At 35.4% G+C, this 18,998-nt stretch overlaps 1 protein-coding gene, 1 long non-coding RNA gene and 1 other non-coding gene across 3 annotated transcripts; 2 read left to right on the top strand and 1 right to left on the bottom strand.

The window, feature by feature from the left end:
* The first annotated feature begins 8,231 nt into the window (after positions 1 to 8,231).
* On the top strand, positions 8,232 to 17,594 carry BAC2 (Mitochondrial substrate carrier family protein). The gene is made up of 2 exons (XM_086591526.1): positions 8,232 to 9,032; positions 16,677 to 17,594. The coding sequence occupies exons 1-2, from the start codon at positions 8,796 to 8,798 to the stop codon at positions 17,418 to 17,420; spliced, it is 981 nt and encodes a 326-aa protein (XP_086447652.1). The 5' UTR covers positions 8,232 to 8,795; the 3' UTR covers positions 17,421 to 17,594.
* Positions 9,039 to 9,710, top strand: LOC147520064 (uncharacterized). The gene is made up of 2 exons (XR_015212408.1): positions 9,039 to 9,217; positions 9,307 to 9,710. It is a non-coding gene; the product is annotated as an uncharacterized LOC147520064 (long non-coding RNA).
* Positions 17,595 to 18,549: 955 nt separating the features above from the next.
* Positions 18,550 to 18,630, bottom strand: TRNAL-AAG (transfer RNA leucine (anticodon AAG)). Its single transcript has one exon. It is a non-coding gene; the product is annotated as a tRNA-Leu (tRNA).
* Between the last annotated feature and the right edge of the window lie 368 nt (positions 18,631 to 18,998).

Below are 18,998 nucleotides of genomic sequence, written 5' to 3'. Positions count from 1 at the left end.
TGTAGTTTGGTTATCGCCAATGTAGTATGGTTATCTGCGGTTAAAAGAACATAATCAATTTTTTTTTGTTTGTAGCGATCCTAATCAAATATGATCATAATGAAATAGCCTAATCAATTGTAGAGGTTTGGTGTTTAGGGGACAATGACGACGATGACTTGTATGCCGGCTGGTGGAACACGACGATGTGTGGACCGTGTCTTGGGTGTAGAAGCGGAGGGTACTTACACACCCCCTTTTATCCGTTCTTTGGGCGGTTGTTGTGGAAAAAGGAAAGGTAAAATAAAGTTTTGGAACACTTGTTGGACAATTTGGTTTGTTTAATTAGGGTTTTGAAAAATGTCGCGGCGGTTTTGGGCGAGTTATCATTCTTTGTCATGGGAATCACGAAAGGTTTTGTCGGTTTTGAGGTTTGTGCGGTAAGGGTTTTGCAACATTCAGCATTCATAGTCAACAAGAGTATGAACATTCAATGTTCATAATTCAATGGTATGAACACTGAATGTTCATAGTCAAACAAAAGTATGAACATTCATTTTTCGTAGTCAATAGGATTATTGATGTAGAGAAGAACTTATAAGTTCTTGATTTTCACAACCTACACTAAAACTGTTGATTTCTTGTGAAATACGGGGATTAATGGCTTCAAGGTTTGTGGATTCACACACAAGGAATACCAAACAATGGAAACAAGAGAAGTAACTCTTAATATTATTAACTCTAACCAAAGCGGAAAACCCTAATACGGACTACCAGCTTTTGTATAGGCGGAATACCCTAATTACCACAAAACTCGAAATTTTCCAAAAATGGAAAGTTTTGGGATAACCACATATTAAGAAACTACTAATCAAAATAGAACTAACCCAAGTGAAAAGCGGACTCTCCTATCAAAAAGATATAGAAAAAACAAAACTTTCCTAAAAGCGGCAAAAGCGTGATTTTGAAGGCCTAAACGATGGATGCTTCGTCGTGGGTTATGCTTATTTTGACGTTTCCAATCAAATATGGCCGCGTCCATGTCTTTCCGACTTTGTTGCCCGCTTTTCCAGTTAATTATTGACATATGCATCATATGCCAAGTTCATTGACATATGCATTGGCAAACTGTACTGCGTCAACTATGAACACTGAATGTTCATAGTCTAACAAGAGTATGAACATTCAGTGTAAATAGTCCACTAGGAGTATGAACACTGAATGTTCATGGGACAATTTGAGATACCCCCCTGTTTGAGCCACTAGGAGTATGAACACTTAAATTCCACTATGTAGTATGGAGGACAATAGAGTAGCATTGAAGATAACATAAGAGAGTGAAGATAAGATAAAGGGTATAGCCATAAAATATATTTCGACCGGTTACAAATTTTTGCTAAGAGAGAACAACAAATTCTAAGAACATTCAACAAGCATTAAAAATGTCATAACTAAATCAAAATGAAAAGAGATGAACCTACTCTAAGCTTCACGATGGTTGGCAATGAAATTTCTAGTGGAGGAGTTGTCAACAATGGGAATTGGTGGCGCCGTTACATTTTCTTTTCGGGTTTGGGTGCTTGATCCTCCTCGTGTTCGTGGAGGCATGTTTAAAATGACGGTTTAGAACATTGATAGTTAGGGTTTAATGATAATTGTAATCTCCATGAAGTCATTGCTACATATGATATCCCAAACTTTATAAAAAATGTTATAAGAGAATGTTTGAAAAACAAAAGTTTGTGCAAAAGCGTGATTAAGAAACATTTGTCGAGAGATTAAGATGTGTATTGGACTCACGGGTTGCTCGTTCCATTGCCAATTCACTAAATTAATGCAAGTTCAAACAAGTGCCAAAATTAGCTATAAAAGCGAGATTGAGTACACTGCGAGAGCATCATAAACATACTCGACTTGTGTTTACAAGAGAAAAAAAAATCTCTTTGCATTTCTTGTATGGCGGGAATATCCTTGCTAGTTAGCCGATCCTGAATTCTTATTACAATTAAGATAGCTTGTTCTAGAACCCATGGTCCCTCGTTCACTTTGTCTTTGTAAAAGGCGGTGGTGTTCTTTTGTCACAACACAAGTGATAAAGCTCACCGCACGAAGCTTCGATCGCCTTTGGTTCCTACCTTAAACCGACAAAGCACTTACCATATTCTTGCATTTTAATGCTATTTCTGAGAGCACTTAACAAAAACTAGTTAATACCATTTTTGACATATTCTAATACATTTCGCAATTTATGGCCGGTATATACACATACACAAAATAGATATTAAAGCCAAAAACCCCGTCGATTACAAGGATAGTTCACGAAAGGTCTAAATCCATAACATTTTTGGAACCCTTTTATACCACTTCCACGATCCTTGGTTCCATTATAGTTGCCCAATCCCAAGCTTACGTCCATGCAAATGACTCCCACCCTGGAGCAAGTGGCGGAATAGGACTATCATCTTCAAGCCACGAGTTTCACAAAATGTGTGCCTCCTCCTCAATGTGGCCTATTGCGCTATCACGGACCACGAGTTGGATCGGGGAGAAGTCCACAAAGAAAAGTATGACATACATTCTTTCTCTCCAATGATGGCGACAAGGACACACCGAAAAGTATTAGCGGCTAAAAATCCCATTGAAGGAAGTTCAAACCATTCTTTGGGGTTCATCATATCGTATATGGAACTGTACATCGTAGATTTGTCTTGATCGCTTCTTTTCGTTCTTCTCCACCCATCATTGAAGGATAATCTGCCTCATGGGAAATCAACTCTGTCAACATAAGAGCCCTCACAGTAATCCATGCATCACCTCCATTAGACCCTAAGCATCGTGCAATCGCGCTAAATCCACAATGTCCATTCGGTTCAACATCTTGCCAATCCACAATGAAGTCTCGTATCAATGGATTTAAGTCCGTAGCCCATCATCCCATTTAGACCCAATTTCAGGTAAATCTACAAACACTTGAATATAAGTTCTTCTTGGTTTTCTTTTTGCATGGTACCAACTTCTTGGCTTTACTATTCTTGCTTTCTTGAGTTACAATTTGTTCCTCAACTGTTTGTGCATACAAAAGCTGAAGGCTCTCTCTTTGTGTCCCTTTTATCTTTACAAGTCTTCACACCAATTTTTATTCCGGTGGCCTACCCCCTCACATTGTTGTTGACCCAGAAGGCTCTCGCTGAAAGTTGCCTTTGGATCACCTAGTTCTAAACACTTTTTCAGCATCAAAACCTTTTGTTCATCGAGGCGGTGAAACTTCTTCTGAATGTTGTGCAAGCTCGGGCTGAATATCAAAGGACCCATTAGGAAGATCAATCGAAGTGCTACTAAAATTTTGTCTCCACCTAGGGTGTATCAAAGATAAGGGGATGCTTCCCTACCAATTAGAACAATTTCACATAACTCATGCGCACAAGGAAGCCCATACATACTCTTGTAAAACAACGACAACGAATTTCATCTGTCCCAACTCTAACGGACCTTATTAGCTCTTTTGCTATCAAATCCAATGCATCTCTAGAAATGTACCCTCTAAGTTGCACATATGTGTTTTGTTTATAACGATGATCCCGGAGATTCAAGCTCCTATTAAAAGAACTTTCAATTTCTGTCACTTGGTTTGTCGGGGAGATTATTAATCAAATTAAAGTTTGAGAAGTTACCATTATTGCTAGAGCGCAAATGCCTCTTCAAAGAGGAATGCATACTTTCAATTCGGTTCTTGCTCGAAGTACCAAAATGCATATGGAGATCTATCAAGCCGAGACAAACCTTTCTTTGTACCGAAAGCCAGCGGTCTTCTATGTATTCCACAACACCATAATGATCTCCGTACTCAAGTTTAAAACAACGTAGGTGTTCCAAGTACTCAACCGATGACGAGCTGTTATCAACTGTTTGAACATAAACATAAATTGTTCATACTCAAAAAATTTCTCAAATGTTTTTTGGCCTTTGTCTCGATGTTCCTCCTAATGTCTTTGCCACGACCTATAAGATGCTTCCCAATAGTATGATTATGAGTTCCACACATAACCTTTCGGTATCCATCCACCTTCGTTGTTTAGTAATTCCCCTTTCAACACAAATGGACAGCCACATTTTTTTTTTTGGAATAAACTTGCCGTGTGTGTAGAGACAATCGGGGTGTGGCGAAGTATTACTCATAAGTTAATATTTCATATAGTCAGAGTCACGTGACCTACTACCGGTATTGCATTGTAAAAAGCATGGATATATGTTATAAAAAATGTCATATAGGCTATAGTATGTAATTAATAGTTCTATAAACATAAAGTATATCAAACTTTATGGGTGGTCCAATGGTTTAATTCAATAAGAGTTTTACGTTTGGTAGTATGTTATAAGCGCTACAATCACTAATATGACTATACTCATAAATGTCATACTCGAATGTTATTTCACTTTTTGTAAGATATGTCAATAAGAGTTTTATATGTTGGGTCTAATCACAGATAGATATGACACTATATATGTCATAACTCAAATATTATGTTACTATAATATATGATATTATAATATATGCTAGTAAGAGTTTTATATGATATATATGACACTATATATGTCATACTATAATGTTATGTCACTTTTATAACATAATTCAATGATATGTTATGTCTCTTTTTACAATACATGTGAATTGTAAGAGATTTATACAATAAATGTCATACTATATATATCATACTCAAATGTTATGTCACTATTTATTATATATGCTAATAAGAGTTTTATACTTTTGGTAGTATTATTAGCGCTAGAATCGCTGATAGATATGACACTATATATGTCATACTCGAATGTTATGTCACTTTTTATAATATATTCGTTTGGTAGTATATCATAAGAATCACAAATAAATATAACACTATATTGGTCATACTAGAATGTTATGTTAACATATGACATATTCCTCTGCAAAGCTCAACCTATACTTCGTTATGTTCATAGTCCAATTGTGGTATGAACAAAGAATGTTCATAACTCATGACTATGAACAATCATTGTTCATAGATTGTTCATAGTCAGTTGTGGTATGAACACTCATTGTTCATAGCTCAACACTCATTGTTCATAGCTCAACACTCATTGTTCATAGCATTGAGTGTTCATAGCTACAGAACTATGAACAATCATTGTTCATAGTCGAATTGTGGTATGAACAAAGAATATTCATAGCTCATGACTATGAACATTGATTGTTCGTAGTACGTACAGTATGGACTATGAATGTCTTCATCGTGGATGTGAACCCAACAACTTCAAACAATGGCATCTTGAAGACATTCGTCTTGTACGTTCAATCCATGACAATGACCTCGGGAAAACACTTTGCCAAATGAATTGATTGGGGATGTGCAAACAACAAATCTCTACATTCACCTGTTACTGGATTATCCCTATGAAACTCTGTGTACCCAAATTCTTCTAAATTTCTTAGAAATTCTTGCATTTGGTTTCTTCCACTCAACCGAACCAACTGATTCTTGTGACGATAATTGTATAAAGTGCTTTTGTTTGACAAATTATTGTCATCTCTCTGTTTCAAGAGGGGTAAAATTTCACGCAGTTTAACACCACTCAAAGACAAATCCTGAACAATCAATTTTTCTTCAGCTTTTAACCTTCCGATGAATGCACGACCTATAAGATGCTCCCCAATAGTATGATTATGAGTTCCACACATAACACTCAGTATCCATCCACCTTCGTTTCGTAATTCCCCTTTCAACACAAATGGGATGACCACATTTCTTGAACTGGATTGCCTATATTCTTTGGTTTTTGTTCAATATTTTCGGCTCTACGGATGGTCTAAATTTTTCCCTCTTTTTCATGAACTCAAGAAAACTCTAGGTCTTCGCCCAAGTCTCGAATTATCAGACCTTGATATCACAACCACAACTCCAACAGTCATACCAACCGAACACCATCGGATCAACAAGTGGCGATCTTGAAGACCTGCGTAAACCCTTGATCTTAGATACTATTGGCGAAAATTGTTTTTGCTAAGTTATTGATAAAATAAATAAAAATACAAGCTTTCAAATTACATTATTATCTCAATTGTTGTAAATGATTCGGTCATATCGGGATAGCTAATTTCAACATTGTTGTAAAGTTCATCATCGGAATAATAATTTGATTGCGGTAGTGTTAAAGCTAACTCCATGTCACTTTTAACACTAATCAAAGTTATCATTTTGATTTTGAAGGGAGAATTTATCTTGAGCGTTGCTTCCAAAGACATGAGTCCATTTTAAAGTGAAAATTTGGTGGGAATAACAACAATTTTGTGGGTGACTCAAGACTAACCTAAAGAGAACAACAGAGGGGGGGAGAAATTTCAGAGAGCATGAGTGGTAGGAGTGTTCGTGGAGTAGTAAGTATGGTGAAGAGCTCGTTTGAATTACAATGGGGTGTGTGGAGAGTTGAGAGTTATTTAAGGTTATAATGGTCATATTAACAAAAAATGGGGTGTGGAGAGAGCAAAGACCAGTTTTTTGGAATAAATTTGCCGTGTGTAGAGAGACAATCGGGTGTGACGAAAGTATTACTCATAAGTTAATATTTCATAGAGTCAGAGTGCACGCGGACCTACTACCGGTATTGCATTGTAAAAACATGGATATATGTTATAAAAATGTCATATAGGATGTAGTATATCATACTTTATGGTATATCGTACTCATGTTCTATAAACGAAAAAAGTATATCATACTTTATGGATGGTACAATAAAACAATTGTTTAAGAGGATAGTATGTCAATAAGAGTTTTATACGTTTGGTAGTAGTATGTCATAAAGCTTACAATCATCATATATATATGACTATATGTCATACTCAAATGTTATGTCACTTTTTATAAGCTAGGTCAATAAAAGTTTTATACGTTGGGTCTCATAAATGTAGCAATCACAATTAGATATATGTCATACTCGAATATTATGTTACTTTTTATAATATATGCTAGTATGAGTTTTATACAATTGGTAGTATGTCATAAGTTCTACAATCACTGATATATATGATACTATATGTCATACTCAAATGTTATGTGAATGTTGATAGATATGACACTATATATGTCATACTCGAATGTTATGTCAGTTTTTATAATATATTCGTTTGGTAGTATATCATAAGAATCACAGATAGATATAACACTATATTTGTCATACTAGAATGTTATGTTAACATATGACATATTCCTCGCAAGCTCCAACCTTACGTTATGTTCATAGTCCAATTGTGGTATGAACAAAGAATGTTCATAGCTTTCATGACTATGAACAATCATTGTTCATAGTCAATTGTGGTATGAACACTCATTGTTCATAGCATTGAAAGTGTTCATAGCTACCAAACTATGAACAATCATCGTTTCATAGCTACCGAACTATGAACAATCATTGTTCATAGTCGAATTGTGGTATGAACAAAGAATATTCATAGCTCATGACTATGAACATTGATTGTTAAGTGACGCGTCAAAGATATCTGAAAACATACCGGAAAAGTAGAATTGTTCATAGTTCGGTAGCTATGAATAATGAGATGTTCATAGTCCCTTTCTCCCCCGCATTACAATCAAGAATTGGTTTCTTAATCTCATTATCGTAATTAGTACTAATCGAGGCAAGTCCTCATCATACGAGGAGGAACCGGTGAGTATATTCACAATAATTTTAGATCTTCCGACCTCCTAGGAGTTATGTCATATAATTTTAGATACTCACTGATAGATATGACACTATATATGTCATACTCGAATGTTATGTCACTTTTTATAATATATGTCAATTAGAGTTTTATCGTTCGATACCAACAATCACAGATAGATATGACACTATATATGTCTTACTCGAATGTTATCTCACTTTTTATATGACTGATAATGTTATCTCATATATGACACTATATATGTCATATTAGCACTCGAATCTCTATATATATATCATACTCGAATGTTATGTACTTTTTGTTACTTTTTGGTTGGCTTAACTTGTTGACCCGGAATAGTAGTTTATGTGACTTTTTTGTTGCATTGACTTGTTCACCCGGTTTGTTCCAGTTTTACCCTCACAAATGTGTGGCTAGAAAACGCGCGCACCATTAGTTTCAGTACATCTCGCGCACGGTAGATTTAGCCCCTTTTTTTAGTTCAAAATTTTATTGTTTTTTTGGTAGCTCTCCTAAAGATCCTAGGACATGCGCACATCGAAACCATCAAATAGGATTTCCACTCCATAAAAAAATCACAAGAAAACAAAGGAATATACCATATACGTCACTCCAACTTCTCAGATAAACCAAAGAGACAAAAACTAAGGTTTGTTTTTCCGTTCAAAAAGTTAGTTACCACTTACCACTCTAGACAAGGAGCACCTAGATTAAGTAAAGAGATGATAACGTGTACTGCACCATGAAATATCCACGTGGCATTCTCTCCTTATCAATCTGAAAACATAAACTTGGCAGTTTCTTCCCATTAGGCACTCCCACCAAAACAGCAGCGGTGGCTTTTGTAAAATTTTCTCTTTCCTGCAAAACAGAAAACAGAAAAACATTAAGTTCCTCATTGCCAACTGTACACCCATCCATCAACTTGTTCTCTTTTTCCTCATCCAATATAAACAAAGTGATCAACGTAAAGCTCCTAAAAAAGAGGACCCGTCCTGGGTTTTCTTATTGTTTCAAGAGTTTTTTTTAGTACATCTTTTCTTGATTTTTTAGTTGGGGTGGTTTTTTTGGTTTGATTAAGTTTGGGGAATGGGAGTGAAGAGAGATGGATTTTTGGCCAGAGTTTCTTGCAAACAGTTGGGGACGAGAGTTTGTAGCAGGTGGTTTTGGTGGTATGGCAGGTGTGATATCTGGCTACCCATTGGATACTTTGAGGATCCGTCTTCAACAACCTACTAATACAAGATCTGCTTCCAGTCTTTTACGGAGTATTATTTCTTCTGAAGGACCTTTGTCTCTGTATAGAGGCATGACTGCACCTTTGGCTTCTGTTACCTTTCAGGTATTCCTATCAGCCCCCTTTCTTTATATCTGTTTACTTTTTTATTTTTTAAGTCATGTGCAGTAAATCTTTCTTAAATTTTATAATTGTTTTCTAGTTTATTTGATGCATCATTAATCCTGCTTGTGTTGATTAAGTTTTGAATCAACTCTGCCATCTAACTCCATGTCGCTTTGGGTCATTGGGTGAGTTGGTTTGTTGTTATTTTTTCAGTTAGCAGCCTTTATCGGATTCTGTTTTGGTCATGGTTGTCTTTTATGTACGAAATGTACAGTTGATGGAGATATTTATGAGGATGCATCTGTCACACGCTCCATCAGTCATTCGTTACTAGCCAACTAGTCCCTTCATCGTCAGTTCTGCTGATTTTGATTTGTATAAGCTCTTCCGTGTTCTATTCTGCTATTGCTGTCATTCTGTCGCCAACCTAATTCTTAGGCTGATACTATGTGTTGGGAACAATTATCTGCAACAAAAACAAACTATGAATACAAGAGGGCTGAGATACAGATCGGTACGCTCTCTTTAAGGTTGTTTCGCGTCTGTTCTTCTTTGTGCAGACAGACCACGCCAACCTCCAGAATACAACAAGCCATAATAGATCAATCTTCAATGCTAACTGCACTTAAACAAAAAAGAAAAGAAGACGAATACGAAACTGATTTGATTGTCCACAAATAGTATAGAAAATAGAGTTTTCTCTAACCTTTTCAGATTAGATTTTGGCTGCTCAAAGAGGAGTTTTTATAGAGTACAAAACTTGGATAACAAGATTCCTACTCAAACTCTAGTGGATCCTATTTTATTGGGTTAACTGATACTGTTATCCATTTAGAAAGGAGCCCACGAGGTTTGGTAGTTTTCAATTCCAAAACGGAATCTATTATGTTAAGAGAGGGTTTTCCAAAACCGTTTTTTATTCAAATAACATAACAATCCCCCACTTTTTTTCATAAAAATAAAATATATTATATATGCAATCAATATCATTTTCAATGTGTAATGCATAAATAAAGGTGTCCAAGACTTAAACTTTTACGTAGTGAAGAGTACTCAAAGTATAAGAACCATACGTGACAAAGTCTTAAACTTAGGTCTTATGTATACGATAAGTTCTCAACACACATAACACATCCAACATTCTCTTCTCAAGCCTGCACATTAAAGGCCCTGTGCTTCCATTCTAGATTCGTGAATGATCTAGAGAATTAGCCCTCATTCTCATAGAAAACGGCATGTACTTTTATATTCACTAGGCGAGTCTTTCAAGAGTGCTCTTGTAGTTATACACTCCGCCCATAAGGACCATAGAACTTTATTAAGAGTTTTCCCATAAAACTCAACCTATATAATCGCTTCAGTATATCATGCATTGTATTAATCAAGCATGAAATTATTAATAAACAACAATGCATGACTCATTACCAACATTCTGTGACTTGTTCTTCCCTTTGAACCTAGTTCTTGGGATCTCCAATCCTTAGGTTGGGTTACCATCACATATGTTCATATTTCAAATAGGCTTCAATCCCATGCTAGTAGAGCAGTCCACACTGTATCTCTGGCCAAAGCTTTGGCATGTGAATCTGTAAGGTTATCTTCAGATTTCACAAAATCAAAATAATATGGACTCTCTCAATAATACCTGTAATGCTATCACCAAAGTATCATTGTAACTAATATTGTCTATATCATACCAGTATATGAGTAAGAAGACCTTGTATTCAACTAGCTTCTTCACTCGTACGAGCCAAAGCAATAATCTCAGACTCCATAGCAAATTGTGCTATTATGGTTTGTTTCTTAGACTTCTAAGATACAACACCTCCACCAATGCTAAACACATAGCCATTGGTGACCTCGGAGTCTTTTGAAAGAATGTTCCAATCCGAATCTATTGCTTGCTAGTGTACCTACAAAGAACACCAATGGCTATGTCAAGTCTTATACAATCTGTAACATATCTCAAAACTACGAATGATACTTGTATTTTTCTTCTGATTTACAGGTTCACCATTATTAACAAAATAATTTAACACTAGAATAAAAAAGATAACAAATAGGCATGCAATCGAAGTGGTTATATTTCTTCAACACTTTCTCAATAAAGTGTGACTGATCTAACATATGCCAATCGATGATCTTGTAATCAACTTCACCTAAGTCCTTCATATCAATAAGACAACAGGTTATTGGTCTCTTTCTCACCATGTGGATTAGACCCAAAAAACAGTAAATCATTAACATATAAGCATATGATAACACATATATCCCATCAGAGTACTTATAATATATGCATTTGACCCTTTCACTTATCTTGAAACCATTGGCAATGACAAAGTGATCAAACTTTTTATGCCATTGTTTCGGTGTCTGTTTCAAACATAAAGTGACTGAAGTAATCTGCATACATTTTCACTTTTCCACAAAACTTGCTAGCTGATCTATGTAAATCTCCTTTTCTAAATCCCCATACCATTGGCAATGACAAAGTGATTAAACTTTTTATGCCATTGTTTCGGTGTCTGTTTCAAACATAAAGTGACTGAAGTAATCTGCATACCTTTTCACTTTTCCACAAAACTTGCTAGCTGATCCATGTAAATCTCCTTTTCTAAATCCCCATTTAGAAAGGCAGTTTTAATATCCATTGGATGAACAATGAGATTTATGAACAGCAATAACAGATCATAATACTCTAACAGATGTTATCTTAATAACATGTGAATATGCGTTAAAGAATCAAAGTTTTCACTCTGTTTAAAGCCTTTGACTACAAGTCAGGCCTTAAAACTTGTATATTAAGCCATCGGTTTTAAACATCCTTTTTAAAACCTATTTGATTCTTATAGTTTTACAACCAATAGGCAAATCAATAAGTTTCCAAGTTTTGTTTTCCATGAGAGAATCAATCTCACTTGAATGATTTCTCTCCAAAACTTGAAATCAAAAGATGTGAGAGCTTTTTCAATGGAGGAGGGATCTTCTTGTCTCAAGACCTTAGTGACCCCAACCTCTTTTATATATTCTAGGTTCATATTATGTGTCCATGATTCTATCATGCAATCTAGATATGTCAATGTCAAAAACATCAATATTAGGGGCCTTGGAGGATAATACCCCCATTAGCACCCCCACTATTTCTAATAGATAAATATGGAAATCGATTTTCAAGAAACTCAACATAAGATGATCAACAAAAACATTACTCTTCATATCTAAAAAATGTAGGCATTGCTATCCATAGCATTGCCTAAAAAGACACTCAAAAGCCTTACTCTCAAACTTTGAGATTTTAGGATCATGCTTCCTTACAAAAGCCAGACATTCCCATGTTCTGTAGTAACTCAAATTAGGTTTTCTGTTTTTCCATAGCTCATAAGGTGTAACCTTTATCTTAAAATTAACAATTTTATTCAGCATATATATAGCATGCAGTCAAAACAGCGTTACCCACAAAATTGAGGGTGCTCCTGAACTAAGCAACATAGCAACAATTAATCTCTTAAGTGTTCTATTCTTACGTTTAGCTACTCTATTCTTTTCAGATGAATAAAAAGATGTTGTCTCATGAATAATACCATGTGATTGCAAAAAAAAGATTAAAATCAGCATAACTATTTCAGTACCTCAATCACTTTGAATTATTTTAATGTTTCTATCATGTTGATTTTGAACCTCAAGTACATAAGCTTTAAAAGCATAAAAACCATCATTTTTATTCTTCAGCAAATAAACATATGTAAGTTTCGAGCAATCATCAATGAAGGTAATAAAATATATTTTATCACCTGTAGTCAGAACACCTTCAAGCTCACAAATATCAGTGTATACCAAGTCTAGCAGATTTATACTCCTTTCAACTGACTTATGAAGTTTCTTTGTGATTTTGGCCTTAGTGCAAAATTCATCGTGTACAAAATCATCATCATTCAAATTAAGAATTAAACCAAGTATGTTCATGTTCTTAACATATTTCGTATTAATATGACATAATCTACCATGCCAAACATTAACAGAACCAGAAATCATGTAAGTAGATGTATAAGATTATTAAGATCAACAGCATCCAATTTAGTCCATACACCTAACAATCTCCACCTTGGACCAAAACTGGTCTAACCGAACCATCGGTTTTGTCTCACTAGTCAGGCCTGACCAGGGCCAAACCTAGGGACCATATATGATACCCTCACAGATCTCTCACCCAAGCCTAATACTGTCTCCAACCTTAGCCATGACTTAGCCCAAACCTCAGTTGGACCTCATCTAATATGTGGGGTTCTATATCAATAGAAGTGTAGTTCCATTACTATTTGATTGAGATTATCTATCTTCAATATCTCCTTACATGCATATCCCTTACCAACAAAAACATCAAACTTGGTGATCATATATATATATATATATATATACAAAAGAAAAATTAATCCCAAACAATTATATCTAGTCAATGCAAAAACTTTCAATGCATGTTAATCAACACCTAGTGTCACAACATATTGACAAGATAAATAACTAGAACATATAGTCTTAGGTTTTAAACTTCCTTAAATTAAAAACCCTAGCATGTAATTCTAAGTTTCAAATCATCTCACAATATAAAACAAAGAATTACATGTATTTGGTAAAGAGTACGATACCTATCCGATTGAAAAATCGGATTATCACGTTTCGCTTTTCTGGAGAAAATTGGCTAAAAAAGAATTGTAAAACTGAACCAGCTCAGGACAAACTATGCTTTGAGCCATACACCGTTGGAAACATCTCTGAGTTAGCTTTCTAACGCAATAAACGTATTGTGAATCCAATCATCGAGCAAAACGTTATAGCTGTTTTCGTCAGAATTGTCCTACCATTCCGAATTTCGAACTATTTCTTCTTTTTCGATAATCTCCAAATCTTAGATTTCGAACTATTTCTTCTTTTTTGATAATCTCCAAATCTTGAACTTAGATGTTGTTCATGGACCAAAAACAAATAAGTGAGTTTCACAATATAGTAATCATACCGTCTAAATAGACGGAGCATGTGATACTAAACCAGTCACATGTTATTTACAGACTTACAATCCATATTTCATGAATCTAATTTCAATTCTTTTTAGTGAAACCTTATCGCCTCATCGCATGAGAAAGAAACTTGAAGTCATGCAACTTATATAATAAACAAAATATTATAGTTATCAAAGGTGAACAACAAGTTGCTCACGCTGAAGCATGTTCATCAAAACCTCAATTTCTTGCACTTAAAACTCAAGACAGAGTATGCAAAAATTCTTTCCTGATGACGACCCACCTTATCACCTTATGATCCTATATATTGTGACCAACTGTAAAATCTATCCTTTAAAAATCAAGAATCCCACGTACAGACGTTAAAGAAACTTGCAGTAACGACAACAATTGTTTCCACGCCAATATTCATGATCAACATAATCCATGTCGATCACAATACTTATTATCACCATCGGTTTCTTGTACCAATTGTTCGCAGTAAAGGAGATGAACAATAACATACTATGATCAAAAAACATAATAATATAATCACGTACTTCGGAATCGCTTAACCCATAAACAAAAACTAGGAAACAAACCTTAACCTTTCTTCTACGTATTCATTGTTAAACAACCTTAAAATTGTTGGGAACAATTATCTGCAACAAGAACAAACTATGAATACAAGAAGGCTAAGGCAGGTACGCTCTCTTTAATGTTGTTTTGCGTCTGTTCTTCCTTGTGCAGATAGACCACGCCAACCTCCAGGATACAACAGCCACAATAGATCAATCTTCAATGCTAACTGCACTAAAACAAAGAAGAAAAGAAGACGAATGCGAAACTGATTTGATTGCCCACAAATAGTATAGAAAATAGAGTTTTCTTTAACTTTTTCAGATTAGATTTTGGCTGCTCAAAGAGGGGTTTTTTAAGAGTACAAAACTTGGAGAGCAAGAGTCCTACTCAAACTCTAGTGGATCCTATTTTATTGGGTTAACTGATACAGTTACCCGTTTAGAAAGGAGCCCACAAGGTTTGGTAGTTTCCAATTCCAAAACAGAATCTATTATGTTAAGAGAGGGTTTTCCAAAACCGTTTTTTATTCAAATAACATAACACTGTGAATTGGTTTTTCCTATTCCAAGCGTGTGATTTGGATAAGTATGCAGCTATTCTAGGCATTAAGATGAACTTTTTCAGAGTACAAGCCAGACTATTCAATGTCCTAAACAACTCCACCATGCAAGTTGAAGTTAGAATTTGTGTACAACATACAAAAGGAGAAGCAAACACTTTTCTAAATGAACATGTACTACATGATCTTCTTGCTTGTATCTTTCTCTTTCTCTTTTCTTCGTCTCTGCACTATACAACTTTGCTTACTATTGGGAACAATTATTATTGTGGTACAAGAGAGTTGTCTGGTTTTTAGGTAAAATTTATCAATCTGATAGTGCAAAGCACCAGTGTAGCTTACCATTTACTGGTCTAAGGTATCAAGTCGAGAAAGGGAGCTCTTGCCTTAGCCAACTATAGGTTAGATTGATAGAATCCTCCAATAGCTTGCCTGAACTGGAATAGCCTGGTTGAGAAGGGGATACAGAGTCAGGGGTGGTCAGAATAGCTTTATATTTGATAAAGCTCCCTCTTCATGATTTTTGAGGCCTGGAACCAATTTTGACGATTGGATGAAAACGGGTGCTTCGGATTGGGTGAGACAGAAAGAGTGCTTGGGGTTGTCAAATGGCACTAGATGGGGGGCCCAGTACTGGTCTAGTGTTCTCTAGGAGGCTCAGATAGAGGACAAGTGGTCCTTAGAGAGTTAGTGGTTCTTTGGTTCTTCCCTTGAGAGCTATGAGTAAATACTGTTTCCTCCTTGTGTTAGAGTATTGAGTGTTTAGAGTGGAGAGTTTGATCTAATAAAATACTTATTGTTAGACAAGTTGTAATTGATTGTCCTCTTAATTGTATCCAGAATGATATCCGATCACAATCTATGAGTTATGACATGTATATATTGCCAATAAGTTGTTATTTGTCAATCTTTTAGAATATCAAAGGTCGGCAATTTCTAATCTAAAGCTGTCGGCCATAGATCAGCGGAATATGTTGTTCATGACGGAACCGAATATTTTAGGTGATTGTAGTGTGTCAATCCTGTCTCATAATCATAGAGAACAACATATTGCATTTTAGCATTGAGTAACTAGAGTACTAGATCGAGCTTCACCCCATCACTCCAACTTAATGGTATATATTTGATGGCTCAGTTTCCAAAACAGATTACCTAATTAGAAGAAGTGGCTTCCAGAAGTATATACTATATCACTGAAATTTTGAAATGCAATTTATTGTCACAAGTGGGATTTGAATCCCTTTTAAGACCAGAGCCTTATCACCTTATCAGTGATGGAGCAATGTCTTCAAGCGAATTATATAAAGTATTGTGGTTCACTGAGTTTGCTCAGTTGGTCATCATTTGTGATGTTCTGCTTTGAACTTTGAACTTTGAACTTTAAACTGAACGAGTGTGGTATTCGTGTTTATAGATATGGAATATTCTTTATTTCCTTTTTGCAGTAAAAGCCAGTAACTATGTCTTGTAGAATGATTAAATCAACTAACCTTCATTTTTTCTTTTCAGAATGCAATGGTCTTCCAAGTATATGCAGTTCTCTCGAGGGCTTTTCATTCTTCTTTCACCAACTGTGATCCTCCTTCATACAAATGTGTCGCATTAGGAGGAGTAGGAACTGGTGCGCTGCAAAGCTTGATGCTCAGTCCAGTTGAACTTGTCAAGATACGCCTCCAGTTACAGGTATGCCAACAAGATAACCACCAAAAGGGGCCACTAAGTGTAGCCAAAGACATTTTTATAAGGCAAGGAATAAGGGGCATGTACCGAGGACTGACCATTACGGTGCTCCGAGATGCCCCTGCTCATGGTGTCTATTTCTGGACGTATGAATACACTCGAGAAAAACTTCATCCAGGGTGTAGAAAGAGTGGCCAGGAGAGCTTAAAAACAATGTTGTTTGCTGGAGGCTTGGCAGGAGTAGCTAGTTGGATGTGCTGCTATCCTTTGGATGTAGTGAAGACTAGACTCCAAGCTCAATCACAAACTTCTATTGATCACCTAAAACCAAAATATTCTGGAATTCTCGATTGTTTCCGGAAGAGTGTACTAGAGGAGGGCTATTGTGTGTTATGGCGGGGATTGGGGACTGCCGTTACCAGGGCTTTTCTTGTCAACGGGACCATATTTGTCGCCTACGAGACAACTCTTCGGTGTTTATTTCATAATAAAACCATGATAGTAATGAAGCAGAGGGGAACAAACTGTAGACAAAATTTATGTTCTCTTTCATTGGAAACATGTTTTTGCTAGCTTCCAAAAAAAATTCGTCAGAAATTGAGCATCAATTAACATCAATCCTGTGCTTCAGGAAATTCTTTCAAGCTACAAAAACGTATATGTACTTCAGGGTTCAACACAATAGACAGCAAATGACAATTGAACAATTTGCTATATTTCGGTATCACTTTATCTTTCTCTCGTTTCTTTTCTAGCTTTCTTTAAGAGAATAATCATTTTATTGATTACTTGAATTACGCAAACGTCGCAAAGGTATAGGGGCAACCACTCTACAAGACTACATTTTGCATTGCAATTTCATCTGTATTGCAAACTTGATTCCTCAGTATACACACTAACATACCCATTATCAAGCAACATATTAAGACTCTTCGCAGGAGTTCGACACGCTTTGAGGCCAAATAAACCAAAGATATCAAAAGTGAATGTGTCCCACCTTCGCCGATGCTGTCTGTTTGGCCTTTATTTTCTCTATTTTTTTTTCATAGAGAACCTTACTGGTACACGACACATGAGCTCATGATGTATGCAGCATTGCAGCTACTAGTGAATACATCAGAGCAATACTGAACTAGTGAGTAACATCAGAAGTATCCAACTAAAGACCGAACCAACAAGGATATGCTTATTATCTCTTGTTCCCATCACCACTAAACAAACTCTACCATCCAAGCATTAGCGTCACAATTGTTGAAGAAGAATGAAGCTGAATAACCCCTGCTAATTAGTTCACAAGTATGCAAACCATGCTGACTATTGGTTTTTTTTTTTTCTAAAGTCTTGAAACCCATCCCTCGAATTCAATAGTTAACATGATTTTTTTTGGATTCTAATTATAATTATGTAGAAAAGACTCATCTATTTTTTTAATAGGTAATAATTATGTTATTTAAGTGACATTAAAAAAGTTTTTCTAAATTATTAATAAAAGAGAGTTTATTCTAATATTAGAGGAAAATTAGAGATAATTATATAATTTAAGTGATATTATGGAGGTTTTTGTAAATTATTAATAAATAGGGGGTTTGTTCTAATTTTTGTGAGAGAGGTGTTTCGAAATTGAGGCAACTATGGAGATGGGTTCCGAAATGCCCACTATATGTAGAAATTGCCATGAAAATAAAAGGGAAACAGTTAAAGTTGTTGACAGTGGGATTCGAACCCACGCCCTTTTGGACCAGAACCTTAATCTGGCGCCTTAGACCAACTCGGCCATATCAACAATTTATGCTCAAAAGCCAAACATCTTAATATTTGTTAAATTATATGTTGTCCCAACTCCCAAGTAAACCCAGTTCAACATTGCGCGCGAAACTGTCTAGGGTTTCACTTAAAGATTTTTTAACAATTTAGACCCATAAAATGATGGAATCAATTTTACAATTTCGTTATAGTATATTGGATTCTTTTCTTTATTTTATTTTTTAAAAAAACAAGACTTTGCATAAACATTAGGGTGTGTTTGTTTTGTAGGATATTATTTGTCAAGTTCATTTTAGTGGCTGGGATCATTTCCACTTATATAATTACAACTATTGAGCTGTCAAAAGTTGATATAATATCAATTTCATTTGATAGTATATTGATAAA

This window comes from Coptis chinensis, chromosome 2 (assembly GCF_015680905.1).
Source record: "Coptis chinensis isolate HL-2020 chromosome 2, ASM1568090v1, whole genome shotgun sequence".
In the NCBI taxonomy this organism is placed as follows: Eukaryota; Viridiplantae; Streptophyta; class Magnoliopsida; order Ranunculales; family Ranunculaceae; genus Coptis; species Coptis chinensis.
This window is presented reverse-complemented; position numbering and strand designations above follow the sequence as displayed.